We start from the raw sequence: 16,232 nt of genomic DNA, 5'->3' as shown, positions 1-16,232 counted from the left end.
GCCCCCCCACCAGAAAAAAACAGTAGTCTCGTACTGGCGTCATTGTGTGGATCGTGTCCGTCATTGACAGCCTTGGACGGGCAAGGCTTAGAGCCCTCGCTGACTAGACACGCACGAAGCCGCGCTGAAGTTAGGCTACAATGTGATGGTGAGCGGGTCCGCTGGGAAAAGGTGAAGCGCACTCGCTCGCCGTTACATGCGGTTTCTCAAAGTCTGCGGCAAGAAACCCCTGGACTCCCTAGTCGGGGTTGTTCACAGATGCCTGCCAGCCAATGTCTGCAAGTCAGACTCTCACTGGCGACTTACACTCCCACCAGAATCCCTTCAGTCAGTCAGACAGCGAATCATGGGGTTCGCACTCAGGTAGCAGGGAACTGGCCTCCAGCAACTTCCGTGCAAGCATTTCACGATGAAAAGTAGCTCTTGCATCTCTGAGGCGACCTTGGTGATAGAGTGTCATCACGTCTGGCGGAGAAAAAAGATTGTCCACGAGGTTCACTGCCAGGGCCGCAACTTACTCAGAAAACACTGGGGGCGGTGACTATGTAGCGGGCAGACTTTCTGTAATCACGGATAGAGCCCAATTCAAGCAAGTTCTTGTTTGATTGGGGGGAGTGGAAGAAGGAACCAACCGAAAACTCCTCTCTCTCGTGGCCCCGCCGAACAGAGCCGCGGCCGTCTGAGCAGCCAGCAGCATCATGATCACATGGGAGACTGTGCTACGGTTCATGCCATTCTAGATTATGTTCACCTCAGCTGGTGTACGGAGCAGCCGCGCAGCGTCAGCACGTCCGTGCACGCCGGACTGGCTGGNNGAAGTGGCTGGCCAGCCACTTCCTGTGACTGGCGCGACTTCCGCTGTTCGCTGCCGTGGGCGCCTTCTCGGCTTGCAACGGGAACAATTGGGGAAGTCGTGTAAGAACGGAAGCCTGTCGTGGTTCTCGGGCTTCAAGAAAAATAATGAGTTTTACTCCGCTCACGCTGGTGTGGTGGTTCGTCCTCCACCTGGGCAGCGAGAGAAACTGGGATGGGGTCACTGCTGCGAGGTTACCGCGGCTTGCTCACGAGCCCCCAAACATCCAGCCGGGTAGAATTTTGGCACCTGATGGGGATGCGCCAATCCAGGAGGTATCCCTGAGCGAATCATTGAGGAGTCCAGCGTCTTCCGGTGCAGGGAACCGGCCACGCGACACCCTGTGGCAAAGGATGCTCCGTGGAATGCGGCGTCCCTCGAGGCATCGGCCACCGAGTGGGGGTCATGTCCGAGAATTGGAAAATGAAGTCCAGGAGACTGACGAGGCGGCCTTGGGGCCTCCGGCACCCAGTGAAACACTTGACGTGGAAGAGCCTCCCACGTCATCGAGCAGCTCGCTCACGACCGGCGGCGGTACGGGAGTCGGAGAGGGAGCGGCAGGGGGCAAAGACCACCCCCGGTGGATCGACATGAATTACCCATTTTTTCAGGCCGCAGTGGAGACGATCGACCTCGACACGAGACGGACTATAGCGGAATTGCTTCGGCAGTATCCAAGAACCAAGCCTAACCTATCTGATGATGATATGCAATTTACGTCGTCCCTCGACCAATATCTGCCAGATCCCTTCATCGTAGAGCCTTACTCCAAAAGAGGTGATTTTTCTTTCTCATTCCGAAGAGAGGAATTGCTCGGGATTGGGGGCAACGCGGTCATTTACAAAGTGCGGGAGGACACGACGGAAAGAACACTTGCCATGAAAATATTTCGAGTCAAGTCGGAGCCCGCAGAAACTCATGATCCAGCTGCGTCAGGTCACAGCGGGGGCTCCAGCCTACTGCGGCGAATGGCTGGGAGGACAGCCAAAAAAGTCCTGACCGTCTGGAAGGCATTCGGTAAAGGCGGGGGGGCAGAGCAGCTGTTGGTAGAGGATTTCATAACTGTCCCAGTCGCGCCACCAGGCCGAGTGAGAGGACTACCCGACGTGTTGACGGTCGACAGCGGGTGGAGAGTTTTCAACTCATTAGGCCTTTATGAGGTTGCTGAGACTGACTTGCTCCATTTTGTCTCTCGGCATCAGTTGACCAGAAGCATGAGAGAAAATTTGACTCGCGAAATGGTTATTGGGCTTGCGAAGGTTCACGCTTACGGAATGTCACACAGGGACGTTAAACCAGAAAACATGCTGATTTACTCCACGGGTCAGCTCTCCTTCACCGATTTCGATGGTGCCTTGCCGTTCAAGACCCCGGAGGGCGTCCCAACGCAAATCGACTGTGCGCGACGGTCGCCCGGGGGGTCTGATCTATACTTTGCACCGGAGGTCGCAGTGTGTGATACTAACCGTGGAACTCTACTCGTCACCCCGGCCGCCGACTCGTGGGCCCTTGGCATGAGCTTGTACTTCCTGTGGTGCGAACGGTATCTCTACCCACCTACCAGTATGAGAACCGAAGAGCTGCTCAGGCTTATTTCCAGTCTCACAGCGAGAGAACAACTTCGACTCTCTTTCCGAGGATGCCACTCAATGTCACCCCACATTATGTCTCTTATCGAGGGCCTTCTTGAGCCAGAAGTGGAAAAACGCCTTACCCCCCTTCACATTGTCAGCAATGCGCCCTTTTTTCTTGAGAAGTCTCGCCCGCCTCCTCCCCCACCCCGTCGCGTAAGCGCAACCGGTACCGGTCCTTGACGCATCCTGCATCAGCTTTCTCCTACGTCTGAGCTTGTTGCCCCGCTCTTCGCCCAAGCGCACTCCCCCTTTTCTTGTTCTTTTTGCATCGCTATCGCAGTTTCCACTGTTTTGCTGTACTCGGCGGGTGTGTGAATACGGTGTTTTCCACGTTTTCTCTAGCCCGGCGCTGCTGGGCCCGGTTTCCCAGGAACTCTGTAGCATATAGCAGGGCTTCTTCGGTATTTCCTGGGTCCACCAAGGATCCCACGACTTCGCGTGGGCGTTGACCTGGGAACTCCGTGTATCCTCGTTTTTTGCATCGACGCAGTGTTTCGGAGTTCTCTACTCGAGGAATGGTCTGGTGACCTGCGAGTATGACAAAATCACAGCTGGCTGGTGCGCATCTGTCATCTGGATCTGCCACGTGATTGTCGTCCTGACAGGTAGAGCACCCAGGCAGCTTTTCTGGCATGCAGCCCAACCTTGTACTTGATGACACTCAAGATGAATCACAGCACACAGGCACTGATTTGCCACCGATACTAATCACTCAAAGCGAATGAGCGATAGTGATACCACGGAAATGGGCGAGGTACCACTGGTTCCTTGTCTTTACCTCACACAGGCTGGATGCGAGGTCCGGCTGCGATGAGCTGCGATTCACGGGGCACTCTTTCGTGCGTTGACCTCTCTTCTTTTCCGCAGACTGCAGGAAAGTGACATGCGCAGCCTTCGCATTGCTCTCACTTGGTTGCGCCAGGACACGGGAGCCTTGAGCCGTCATCAGGTTTTCCTGACACTTAGACAGTTCAGGGTGGGTGTTACTCTGTTCTGTCTTCAATGCCTGAGCGCGAACCTTTCATAACTACGAAACTCTCTACCAGCACGCCAGCCCGCCTATCCACTCGTGGCTGCCGACGCAGTAATGTCGTACCGGGTCATCGGCCCAACGCGCAGCCACTCAAACGCGGACCCGGCGGCTGGTACGGCTGCCTGCTCGCTCGCCGGGGAGCCCGCTGTGTCTTCACGAGACAGTAGGGTCATGCGAGGCCCGCTGCCCTCGCAGCCACTTCGTACGTCGGCCCGGGCTTTCACTGTTCGCTACTTTGGCAACCTCCTTGGTCTGCACTGTGGAAGTAAGTCGCAAAATTGTTTTTCAATAAGAGCGCGTGTTGGGGTCTCCGGCTCGCAACAAAAATAATGAGTTTTATTCCGCCCGCGGTGTTGTGGTGGCTTGTCCTCCACCTTGGCAGCGGCGCGAGAATCTGGGGTGGGGTCACTGCCTCAAGGTTACCCAGGCTTGCTCACGGGGTGCCGGCCAACCAGCTGGAAGGAAGTCTGCTACCTGCCCGAGACGTGCCAGTTCAGGCGGTCTCGTTGAGCGACTTGTCGGGGAATTCGGCGCCTCCCGGTCCAGGTGCTCGACGAGGAGAGAACCTTTGGCGGACATTGTCCCGTCCACGGCCGGTGCCTTCCTCGAAGCATGGATCACCCAGCGAAGATCCGAACCCTGAATCATACGGGGAGGTCGAGGAGAGTGACGAGGCGTTTCCGGGGCTGGGTGGACTTGGTGAAGCAGTCGGAGAGGAGCCCTCCATAGAGTCGAGCAGTGGCCTTGAGTCCGGACGCAGTTCCCGAGTGTCCGCGGGCAGTACCGCAGTCGGCGGGAGCGCTGCAGGGAGCAAAGACCACCTCCGATGGATTGATGCGACTTACCCTTTTCTTCGGAGCGCAATGAGTACGATCAACCTGGGGGCGAGGCGGGCTGTAGCAGAACTGCTCCGCCGAAACCCAGGCACCGCGGTCACTCTACCTGAAGAATACTCGCTACTTACGTCGTCCCTCGAACAGTATATCACAAAAGATCCCTTCATCGTAGAACCTTACTCAAATAAAGGTGGCTTCTCCTTCTCATTCCAAAGGGGGGAATTGCTCGGTTTTGGGGGCAACGCCGTCGTCTATAAAGTGCGGGAGTACATGACGGGAAGGGAATTTGCCATGAAAATATATTGGGTTCGGTCCGATCTCATCGGAATGAACGAATCAGCTGCGCCACATCGAAGTAGGAGGTTCCAGCGGGCGCGTAGAATGGTTAAGAGGGTCGCCAGGGACCTCCGAAGTGTGAGAAACGCGTTCGTTAAAGGTGGGTCTCCACTAGAGTTGTTGGTCCACGATTTCATAACTGTCCCTGTCACATCACCAGGCCGTGTGAGAAGCCTCCCCGAGTTCTTCACAATCAAAGGCGAGTGGACAGTTTTGAACTCAGTGGGCATTTTCCCGATTGCTCTAACTGATTTGTTCGAGCTTGTGGCGAGCCACGGACACCAGTTGACCAGAAACCTCAGAGAAAATTTGACGCGTGAAATGGTTCTCGGGCTTGCGAAGGTTCACGCTTACGGAATGGCACATAGGGACGTGAAACCAGAAAACATCCTGGTTAACTCCACGGGTCAGCTTTCCTTCACCGACTTCGACAGTGCCACGCCGTTCACGAGCCCAGACGGTGACCCAACGCAAATCGATTGTGCGCAGGGTGTGTCAGCGGGAACTGAGTTGTATTTTGCTCCGGAACTCGCACGGTGTGGCGCTAGCCGTGGGGGGGGAACGCTTCCTCTCAGCCCAGCCGCCGACGCGTGGGCCCTTGGCATGACCTTGCACGTCCTCTGGTGCGAACGAGAAATCTACGCGAATCCCCATATGGGGTCCAGAGAGCTGCTCATGTTTATTTCCAGTCTCGCAGGGAGAGAATCACTCCGACTCTCTTTTCGAGGATGCCACGCAATGTCACCCCACATCATGTCCATTATTGTGGGCCTTCTTAAACCACAACCGGAGCGACGACTCACCCCCCTCGACATTGTCAGGACTTCACCCTTTTTTCAGGAGAAGGCCCCCCCTCCTACTCCCCCACCCCGTCGCCTGAGCGGAACTGGTACTAGTGCTTGACGCGATCCGAATCATTTCTCCCATAGCTTCGGGCGTGTTGCCCCGCCCTTCTGGCAGGCGAGCGCCCGCCTTCATTGTTTTTCTTTCGGCGCCGCTCGAGTTTGGGTCGCTTTTGTGGACTCGGACCAGTGATATGTGTGTACATTGCGAGATATTTTACATGGTCCTGCGGTACCAGGTTGTATGTAGGCAGGCGCAATTGAGGCCGCTTTGGCAGGCATTTCGCAGCAATGACAAACTATCCCTGGTTTCCGCCGGGGTTGCCACGGATCCCTAAATTTCCCGGTAAAAACCCATGGGGAAACCACGCCTATCCTCTCACTTCGGCTCGGACGCAATCTGCCGGAGTTCTTTACCGGTAAGGCAATCTGTGGCTATGATTAACATACGAATAGCTCACGCTGGTTGGTGTGCATCTATTACAGCAACCCGCCCCGAAACAGATACGCCCCAGACCCTCATTCTGACGGCTGAGCTGTCGAACATTTCTGGCATGCCGCCAAATCCGAAATGTCACGACACTTGGCAGGACGCAATCGCCTGGCCACATCTTGTGCATATGTACTGTTACCACGCATACCACATAGGCTTCAATGTGCCACCCGATACTAATCAATCAAAGCAAAGGAGCGATAGTGATATCACGAGAATGGGTGAACTTTCTTTGGTCCTTCGTCGTCACCTCACGCAGGCAGGGTGAGACATCTGAGTGAGATGAGCTGCAGTTCATGAGGCCCCCCCGTGGGTCGGCGTTGACTACCGTTCGTTCGGCAGACCCCAGGAACTGACATATGCAGCCTCCGCATCGCTCTCACACGTTTGCGGCATGACACAAGCAAGCCTTGTGTCGTCAGCAACTATTGCGACACTCCGCCGGAACACGGTAGGTTTTGCTAGGGTGTTAGGCTTCCGGGGCTGAGCTCGAACCCTCCGGGATTAGGAGGCTCCGTACCAGCACGCCCCCCGTGTTTCCGCTCTCGGCCCCCACCAAAACAATAGTATCGTACTGCCGTCATTGGATGGAACGTGTTCGTCATTGGAAGATTTAGACGAGCAAGGCTCGAAGCCTTCTCTGAGTAGACACGCACGAGCCGCGCTGAAGTCACGCTACAATGTAACGGTGAGCGGGTTAGGTGAGAAATGGTGAAGCGCACTCTCTCGCCATTATATATGTCTTGCCGTCTCGAACATTCCTGGGATATGGACTTCAAGCTCTCGTGGCGGGACCAAGACGCGAGGAGTGGCCGCTGTGGTACAACAGTTGCCAAGGATGGCTTGTGTGGCCGCCCTTCATTCTCTGTCCTCCTAGATCGATAGGTAATGCGGAAGAGCGCAGGGCGCTGAGCTGATATTGTACTAGTACTTTTCCCCCGTTTCGTCCCTGCCCCCGGTTGTACACAACGCAAGAAGAAATCTTCGAAGTTGCCGAATTTCTGTCGAAGTCTGTACTTCTGTCCGGAACTTCTCTTCTTTTCCTTCCCCAAGATTGGAAACTCGTTACTCTGCGTCGACTACGTAGACTGACACGTAGAGAACGTGCGACAAAAAAACAAGAGGCTCTCGTTCGCCTTTTCATGCAAGACCCAAAGTAGTTCTGGAGACACTCCTGGATCCCCATAGTAACAGAGAGGAAAGAGCTGGTGACCGAAAGTAACGCAGGTGTGAGAGGAAACATTGTGACGTTACGTCCGCTTGTACCGCGGAGGTTCAGTAGCCAAGCCGGTGACGTAAGGTGCCTTTCGTGGCTCGGTTTCGGGAGGGGTTGAACCAACAGCAGTGGACAGTCCGTTTGGCGAACGATTGCCATGTAGTCAGGGCTGTAGTTGTGGTAGCCAGGCACCAGACCGGTCCATGACACTTTCTCGCTGAGGCGCGGCTCTCGCGGTCCCCAGAGAACACCTTAACGTCAGGTTAGCATCGCATCGTGCATAAGAATAGTCCAAGCTGCTCACTTCCTGGATCGTCACTTGCTCAGTAATCGCCTGGCGCGGTGACCAAACGGCAGGCGGCCTTTGTCTGCATTCTTATACATCTGGGTGAGAGACCTGGCTCAAGCCCTGGGAAGGCTGCGAGGTGGATTGAGTGTGAGGGGGAAGGCGAACGAAGGAAGTGAGAAATTCGGTGGTGCCTAGGCACGTCGGTCGAGGCCACGGACACATTTGAGATGTTAGCCTCAGCGAAGTCACATTGGACACCGCGCTACAGTTTATATGCAGTCCAGCTCAATTAGAGATCAGCTAGTGTTGACCAGAGATCTGACTGCGCTCGGTAGCGGCGATAGAGGGTGCCCAATTCAAATGCGAACAGGCCGGCGAGTACGCTGTCAGCTCACCAGGGGCGCGCTGTGTCTTGCCGATGCAGTAGACATGCGCAAAGCCCACTGGCGTGCCAGCCACTTAGTACGGCCCCTGCAACTTCCGTTGCTCTGGGCGCCTTCCCGGTTTGCAGGGCGGAAGAAAGCCGCAAAATTGTTTCCAAATATAGGGGCCTGTCAGGGTTCTTGGCCCGCAGCAAGAATAATGAGGTTTATTTCGCTCACGCTGGTGTGGTGGATCGTCCTCCTCGTGGGCAGCGCGAGAACCTGGGACAGGGTCATTGCCTCAAGGTTACCCGAGCCTGCTCACGGGCTGCTAAACAACAAGCTGGAAGAAAGTGTGGCACCTGCCCGAGACCCGCCATTTCATTCCGTATCTCTGAGCGAATTATCGAGGATTCCAGCGTCTCCTGCTCCAGGCAATCGGCCAAATGAATCTCTCTGGCGGAGGTGGCTTTCCAGATTGCGGCTGCCCTCCGGGGGGCACGGAACATCGAGTGGAGCTCGGGGCCTTGAATTATACAGGGAAGTCCAGGGAAGTGAAGCGACGTCCTCTGGGCTGGGTGGACCTGGTGAAGGACCCGAAGAGGGGGCGCTTTCCACAGTGCCGAGCCGTTCCCTTGTGTCCAGCCGCAGTTCCCTTGTGTTCGAGGGCAGTAGGGCAGTCGGAGCGGGCGCGACCGGTGGTGAACATCAAGCCCGGTGGATTGATGTGAACTATCCTTTTTTCCAGAACGCAATGGGTCGATCCGCCCCCGCGCGAGATGGAGCATAGCAAAACTGCTCCGAAAGCACCCAGACCGGCCTCTCCTGTCTGCTGAAAAAATGCAGTTTGTGGCGGCCCTCGAAGAATGTCTCCCAGAAGATCCCTTCACCATAGAGCCTTACTCAAAGAAAGACCACTTTTCTTTCTCAGTCCGGAGGGGGGAATTGCTCGGGTCTGGTGGAAACGCGGTCGTCTACAAAGTGATAGATGATCGGACGGGAAAAGCTCTTGCCGTGAAGATGTCTCGTCTCAGGTCCGAGCGCATCGGGCTATACGACCCAGCCCAGTCCCGGGAAAGTACGGTCGCCCACCAGTTGCGTGAAATGGCTAAGAGGGCTGCCAAAAGAATCCGGGCGATCAGAATGGCTTTCGCTGAAGGCGGATCGGCAGAGCAACTGTTGACCGAGGATTTCATCAACATCCCACTCACATTACCGGGTCGAGTGAGAGGCCTCTCCAAGTTCTTCACAGTTGGCGATCAGTGGATAGTTTTCAACTCATTAGGCCTTTATGAGGTTGCTGAGATGGATTTGCTTCACTTTGTGTCTCTGCACCGGCGTCGGTTGACTAGAAGCATGAGAGAAAATTTGACTCGCGAAATGGTTATAGGGCTTGCGAAGGTTCACGCTTACGGAATGGCACATAGGGACGTTAAACCAGAAAACATCCTGGTTAACTCCACGGGTCAGCTTTCCTTCACCGACTTCGATGGTGCCTTGCCGTTCAAGACCCCGGAGGGTGAGCCAACGCGACTCGATTGTGCACCAGGCTCTCCTGGAGCTTCTGTGTTGTATTTTGCTCCGGAGGTCGCGCAGTGTAGTGCTAACCACGAATCGCTTCTCCTCGCCCCGACCGCCGACTCGTGGGGCCTTGGCATGAGCTTGTACTTTCTGTGGTGTGAGCGATCTGTCTATCCAAATGGCGACATGACTGCCCAAGAGCTGCTCAGTTTTATTTCCCGTCTCACAGCGAGAGCATCACTCCCACTCTCTTTCGACGGATGCCACTCAGTGTCACCCGAAATACAGTCTTTTATTGAAGGTCTTCTTGAACCAGAAGCGGACAAACGACTCACCCCCCTTGACATTGTCAGGCTTTCACCTGTTTTCTCTCGTCGCGGGGCACGTTCGTCTCTCCTGCGGCTGCTTCCCAGTGTATCTTGACGCCTCTCGCACTAGATTGTTCTTGTCCCCGGTTTATTTTCTTTCATCGCTCGTTCTTAGCGCAGAAGGAAGCCTCCCTCTCCCGTGAGTGGGTTCCTTTCGTCTTCTTCTTCGTCAGACTTGCACCGTTTTTCGACTCGCCGGGCCCTGTGCGTATCGCAGTATTTTTCACATGGTCGTGCAGTATCACGTTCCCTGCGGGCCAGGCGCAACTGAGACCCCTTGGCAGGTACTTTGTAGGAATGAGGAACTCTCCCTACCTTCCGCTCGGATCTCCAGGAATCCCAGGATTTCGCAGTGGGAATCCATGAGGGAACTCCGTATGTCCTCTCTTTTCAGGTCGGACGCAATCTGCCGGAGTTCTTCACCGGTGAACCAATCTGTGGCTGCGGTCACCACATGAATATCTCAGTCGGCTGATGAACGATCTGCAACGCTGGCAGATAGATTGTCGTCCTAACATCCAGAGATTCCCATCTTCTTTCTTGGCATGCACCCGAATCCGATACTTCCTGACACACGAGATGACGCCCCAGCTGCGTCGTACCCATTGAACAGATTCTTTTGCTGTGCGGCGCCATTTCAATCATTGTGTGTGTCGCCGGAGGTCCTGACAAGAGTGCGCGACCGGAGAATCCCACAGAAAGGCATCAGATGGGTATCTATCTTGTTTGTAGGACCGCTACTCGCTTGGTCAATAGGCGGACGGAGTAGACTATAGATAAGCCTTTACAAGAGAGCCCGCTTCTCAGGCATCTGAGACCTTTCAACTGCTCACCTCGCTCGTTTTTGACAAAAAACACTTCCCGTCCACTCAAACCCCCGCGCACAAGCGAAGACAGAGAGCGAGGTGAACACTGTACCAAAGGGAAGAAAACTCATAAAGCTCCGCCGAAACCCATCGCGCGCCTCCCGCAACGAAGTTTCAGTGACGTCACTCGCTGGGGTGCAACGAAACCATGCAGGCACTTGCGTACGTATAGGCAGCTTTGAGCTGGCAGAGCTGTGGATCTCTTGTATCACAAGCTGCGGCTTCATTGTCGCCCTCGGGGTACTGTAATGAGAAAGCCATCCTGGGGCAGCACTCTCGCGAGGAGCGAGCAACAGATCAAGAGATCGGTCCTCTTTTCTCCTGGAAGGCAAATCGAACTTTGCTGGATGCCCTCGTCGCTGAGGTGCCGGCTTGTGTGCTGCGCGAGACCGGGCCTCTCGCACAGTCCTGGGGAACGCTTGAAACAGATCTGTTTTTTCTAGAATGCATTAACGACACTTCCAAGCAGACGCAGCGTCATGCCAGCAACAAAGACTGCCGGCGATGCTCCGTTCATCACAGTCAAGATACACACTTAAGACTAGAGACGGACAGATTGCTTCATTCAGTACCTGTACGGAAAAACCTTGGAGTTCATCTTTCCTCTTGCAAAGTAAAAGGGTGTGTGACTGATCTGCCTTCGCGCGCGTCGTCTGCTCGCTCTGCCGTAGCTCTCTCTATGTCTGACTTTTCGACCCAGCCAGGCACCAAGCGCCACGGCGGTCGCACTATTGCCCGGAAGGATCTCTAGCTATCCGCACTACTTTCCTATCATTGCCACCACGTCGTCACACCATGTACTACACACTCTAGTGGTATGCTAAAGACACGGTTTCTCCCAAGCGTCAGATTCAGTCCGGAATTCTCCACTGCTGCACGCCGTCCGAGAGACGGCTAGATGCACAGGACCGGTTGCAGTGCACAAAAAGCAGCGGAGGCCACTTCGACTCCTTCGTCTTTCGCCATCAAGAAAAAGCCTAAGGAAGAAGGCATGCAGAAAAAAATTCAGCCGCATGCCGTCTTCCTTAGGCATGCAATTTTCTTTTTCCGCCGTGTGAGAACCGTTCCCAAGCAGACTGGGTGGAACACACCTCGTCTTGTTCGCACTCTTGTCTTCATGGTTACTCTCGCATCTCTATTCCCCCTCATTTCGGCTTGTTTCTGAAGGCTCCTCTGAAACCGCATCTCCCTCTTGTCCATAGTACCACCCTCCCTAGAGCCTCTTACCGAACGGCCTGCCTCCTCCCGCGGACATGCATCAGCTTGTCTTCTCCCTTCCTACCTCTCTCTCTAGTCATATTTCTCCCTTTCTTCTTACCCAACATGCCCCAGTAAAAAACAGTTTCCTGTCTGCGGCGGCTTGCCACCCGGCGTGGAGGTCCTTCTCTGTCTTTTGTTCCAAAGGTTCCCCCCCTCTCAACAACATGTCATGGAGGGCAGCTCGGCACCAAAGGAACTCCAAGCCTGTAAGGCAGATCTTTCTTCTTCCCTTTCACAGCCATTGCCTTGTCTCAAACAGGCTGGCTGCATAGACACCTCGACAATGTCCTGCGACACCCCCGAGCTGATCACCCAACCTTCCTATCTTGACACGGATCATAACCGTCGTAGTGCAGATGTGTGTGAAGATTCCAAGTTTTCCTCGCATCACCGAGGGACACGACGTCTCTCCTTCTCTAATTCTCCTATTCCTGCCGATAAGCGTCAAGCAACAACTACTTTCCTTGTAGACAATAAGGAAAACAATATGTATGGAGCGAACGGGTCAATCTCTCGTTCTTCCCTCCCAACGGACATGAGCGGATCTTATTCAAGTCAAAGGAGAAGTAGCTATGATATGAAAGAAACAGAGGACAGACACTCGTTCTCCCCTACATCAAATCAGAAGACCTCAGGGTATTTTTCGCGTGCTTCACCCTTAAGAGAATCTTCTCATTTTTCTCGCTCTCCTGCCACATCTAATGAAGATGCGCTTGTTGGGAAAACTACCCGTGCTAGGCCTACGACACCTCCACGTGACTCTTCTCTTTCCTTTCGTTTTCCTACGCCCCCTCATCTCTTTGCTTTCCCTTCTCAGAGGCGTGTCCGTCAGTTACTCAAATCCCTAGCAACTCGTGAAGGTTTTCTTCGAAGAGACAAACGCTCTTCTTCTTCTTCTTCCTCTTCTTCTCCTTCTCTCTCTTCTCAAGCCTTCTGCCATGCAAGAAGATCTATATCTTCTCCGTTTTCCTCTCAGCCGACTACAGGACAAGGTGTATGTACAGAGAAACCTCGTTCTTTAACCATAGATCACACAGACGTCTCGTCTTCATCCACCTCGTCTTCTTCCCAGCTAGCCACGAGTAGAAGTTCTATCGCATCCTCCTTATGCTCCTCCTCGGTTGGCGCTCCACCTGAGATACCTTTCATCTCTTCAGAAACCGTTGCTTCTCATAACTTCAGGTCTTCTTTTCCTCCTCCTCCTCCTCTTCTGCAGGTCATTCTTTATGGACCCTCGAGTATCTCTCGCGATTCTGCGGCTTTCTTCTTTCTTTCTCACTATCATAAAAAACCTGTCTCTGTACTTCTCGCCACATCTTCGTCATCCTTCTCTCCTTCTCGTCAAAAGCATCAAGGCTCTCGTGGAACAACCCGAGGAGACACCAAAGGAGACGGAGACACCAAAGGAGACACCCATTCCCATGGACCGAAATGTTCCACAACAAACCATGTCTCTCCATCCTCTTCTTCTTCTTCTCCTCCTCTCATCTTCTCTTCAACACCGCCTGGGACAGCGTCATCGATATGGATTGTACGAAGTACCTTCTATCTCACACAAATTTACTCGCCTAATCTTAACGTGGCTTCGTATTCTCCTGAAACGTGGACGCTTCTCCGTTCTTTACTCACTCAAGTCTTTTCAACAGTGACGAATCATCATCAACAGCAGTCGCTCATTTCTCGGTCTCTATCTAATAGAAAATCTTCTTCCTCTTCTTCTCCTCCTTCTTCCTCTTCTTCATACTCGGGAGGTCACACTCTTTTCTTTGAAGATTTTGATCAGGTGTCTCCGGCTCTTCAACGTCGTATTGCTTCTCTTCTCTTTCAACTTCAGAGACAGCAAGAAAAAGCTCTCTCTTCTCTCTTATCATCCCTAGATGGGACACGTAAATCTTCTTCTTCTTCCTCCTCTCCTATCTGCGAGACTTCCCCTTCTCTCTCATCGAGCGAAGCCCAAGCCAAACTCACTGAAGAGAAGAAGAAGAAGAATCACATCTCTTCTTCTTCTTCTTCAGGAGTAGAGGGAGGCCCTCCCAGGATAGGATCTTCACCCCAAGTGACTTGCTTGTTTACAGCGACGTCTCTGCACTCGATCATTTCTTCTCTCCGAGAGAGCTCGGCATCTGTACGGGTGCCTCTACCTACTGCATGCGAGCTCGCGGGCTATATGGACAGTCTCTTAAGAAGAGGAAAGAAAGAAGAGGAAAGTCGTAACAGAAAGCAAGAAGTAAAGGAGGAAATCCAGAAGAAAGAGAGAGAAGCGAAAGAGAGCGAGCTGCGAGAAGAAAGAGAAGAAAATGATGGATTCCATTCCCATAGCCTAAGACACGATAATGAAGATAAGACAGAAGAAGAAAAGAGTCAGGAAAGAGATGATACTAAGAAAGGCGAGATAAAAGATGAGGCGAAGGAGGCAAAGATACGGACGAAGAAGAAGAAGAACGTGGGAGAGATGGAGGGGGTTGCTTGGAGAGAGAGAAAGAAGAGGCAAAAGATCATACATGAAGAGGAAGAAGAAAGGATCGAAGTTGAGATAGAAGAAGACGAAGGACAGAGTCCCCGAAAAGGAGAAGAAGAAGAAAAGAAGAAACGAAGAGGGAAAGAATCTGACTTGTCTTTAGAGGGAGAGCGCGAAAATGAAGAGGAGAAGAATATCAGCAGCATTCCTCCTGCTGAACAACATGAGGAAAGGAGGTCTCTCGGCGATACACACAAACAGATCAGAGACATGTCAGATTCTTCTTCTTCTTCTTCTCTTCCTATCTCTTCTCCATCCCTCTCTTCTGATGCAAATCCACCTGACCGTTCCTCTTCCTCTTCTTTCTCTCTTGCCCCTGAGGCATGCAGTCACGATTCAATCGCTTCCTCACATACTTCTTCTCTTGTTCTTCCTCTCTCTCCTTCTTCTTCTACTCCTCCTCTTTCTTCTTTTTCTTCATCTCACTCCCCTGAGACTTCTCATCTCTTTTTTGTATTACATCGACTCGCACTCTCCCTAGGACGGCAGCCTACCTCTGCTTTCTTCTATCTCCTTTCTTCTTCTTCTCTCCTATCAACTCCGAAGCGTTCTATCTCTTCTCTCCTTCCCGCAACGAAACGACCCTCTGCCTCATCCTTCGTCAAAAGGGAAGACCTCTCTAAGAAGACACCTTATCACACGTCTACTACCCCGCAAGAGAGAGATGAATTGGCTAGCGATTTATCTCTTTCTTCTTCTTCTATTAGCGTGTTGAAGCAAGTAGGAGAGAAGCCTACCGAAATCTCCACCTCGATATGTCTGGAGCCTGAGAGAGAAGAGCGACTTCCATCATTCTCTAGGGAGACGGGCGGTGGTTCAGATTCTTTTAGGGGAGATGCATGCAGTTGTCTAGATAAAGAAGAAGGAAAGGCATTTCTTGAGAAGTCTTTCGAAGGAGGAAGTGAGAGATTAAGGAAGATTGTCTCATTTGTCAAAGGGACCAAATGTAATGATAGAAGGTCAGTCGGCTGAACTTCGTCTGATCCACCTCAACATGCTTCTTGCTTCTTCTACTATTTTCACTCTATATCTTGTAGTAGATATTTCTTGTGGTCTTTTGTCTATGTTCTCGTTGTCCTCTTCTTTCTCGGAGCTCTTCTCTCTTTCCATTTACCAATTTCCACATTAGGTATCTTCATCTGAAGACCTACTTACTCGATGGTACACCTGTCTATCTAACTATCTATCTTTAGTCTATCTGTCTTTAATCTATCTTTAATCTATGTATGTGTAGATGTGTGTTGTCTGTCTGTATCTGTCTCTTTGCATGTCACAGGATCGATCGTAATGTGAAGGATTATCCATGCTATAGCATAGCCACGTATCTTCTTTCACCTGAATATATCAGCGGGAATCTCTTTGCCGATCGAATGATCTTCGGGTTTCTTACGCAGCATCCGTCTGTCTCTCCTAACTCTGTCTCGCCACAGTTTCTCTCAGAGTTTGTCGGCTACTCCTTCACAGGCAACTGGGTAAGTCACGAGAACGAACGAAAGAAAGAAAGAAAGTCAGGTATCAGCGGATCCGACAAAGAGAGAGACATAAAAGAAGAAAAGAAAGAAAAAGGAGAAGAAGGTGTGAGTGTACGAGGGCGTTGTATGGAGTGGCTGCGTTACTGAGGTAGGTGGCGAGATGTGTTTGAAGTGATCTATGGAGGCTGGGAACGAAGTCCTCATAGCGGCAGGCAGCACACCTGTATCTGTCTATGTACGTATATTCATATAGAGAGATGCTATAGATACATGTATACACAGACATATAGATAGAAAGATAGATAGTTAGATTGAAGACAGGTAGATAGATAG

At 52.6% G+C, this 16,232-nt stretch overlaps 5 protein-coding genes across 5 annotated transcripts in view; 4 read left to right on the top strand and 1 right to left on the bottom strand.

Annotated features, from left to right (window-relative positions):
- Positions 1 to 30: 30 nt before the first annotated feature.
- On the top strand, positions 31 to 754 carry CSUI_009578 (uncharacterized protein; the record flags this gene model as incomplete). Its single annotated transcript, XM_068069692.1, has 1 exon — positions 31 to 754. A coding segment is annotated over one exon (390 nt), but the record flags the coding sequence as incomplete, so codon positions are not given.
- Positions 755 to 893: 139 nt separating this feature from the next.
- On the top strand, positions 894 to 11,203 carry CSUI_009576 (rhoptry protein rop17). The gene has a single exon (XM_068069690.1). The coding sequence runs from the start codon at positions 3,850 to 3,852 to the stop codon at positions 5,593 to 5,595; it is 1,746 nt and encodes a 581-aa protein (XP_067918335.1). The 5' UTR covers positions 894 to 3,849; the 3' UTR covers positions 5,596 to 11,203.
- On the bottom strand, positions 2,759 to 3,512 carry CSUI_009577 (uncharacterized protein; the record flags this gene model as incomplete). Its single annotated transcript, XM_068069691.1, has 2 exons — positions 2,759 to 3,015; positions 3,506 to 3,512. 2 exons carry the CDS (start codon positions 3,510 to 3,512, stop codon positions 2,759 to 2,761), a joined length of 264 nt encoding a protein of 87 aa, XP_067918336.1.
- A 588-nt stretch (positions 11,204 to 11,791) lies between the features above and the next one.
- On the top strand, positions 11,792 to 15,386 carry CSUI_009575 (uncharacterized protein; the record flags this gene model as incomplete). The annotated part of the gene is made up of 1 exon (XM_068069689.1): positions 11,792 to 15,386. A coding segment is annotated over exon 1 (3,306 nt), but the record flags the coding sequence as incomplete, so codon positions are not given.
- Positions 15,387 to 15,654: 268 nt separating this feature from the next.
- CSUI_009574 (uncharacterized protein) overlaps positions 15,655 to 16,232 on the top strand; it is a 5,447-nt gene continuing 4,869 nt past the window's right edge. Inside the window, exon 1 of the mRNA XM_068069688.1 lies at positions 15,655 to 15,899. The gene's annotated coding sequence lies outside the window, so the exon portion shown is untranslated. The remainder of the gene's footprint in view (positions 15,900 to 16,232) is intronic.

This window comes from Cystoisospora suis (assembly GCF_002600585.1).
Source record: "Cystoisospora suis strain Wien I chromosome Unknown contig_5781, whole genome shotgun sequence".
Lineage (NCBI taxonomy): Eukaryota > Apicomplexa > Conoidasida > Eucoccidiorida > Sarcocystidae > Cystoisospora > Cystoisospora suis.
This window is presented reverse-complemented; position numbering and strand designations above follow the sequence as displayed.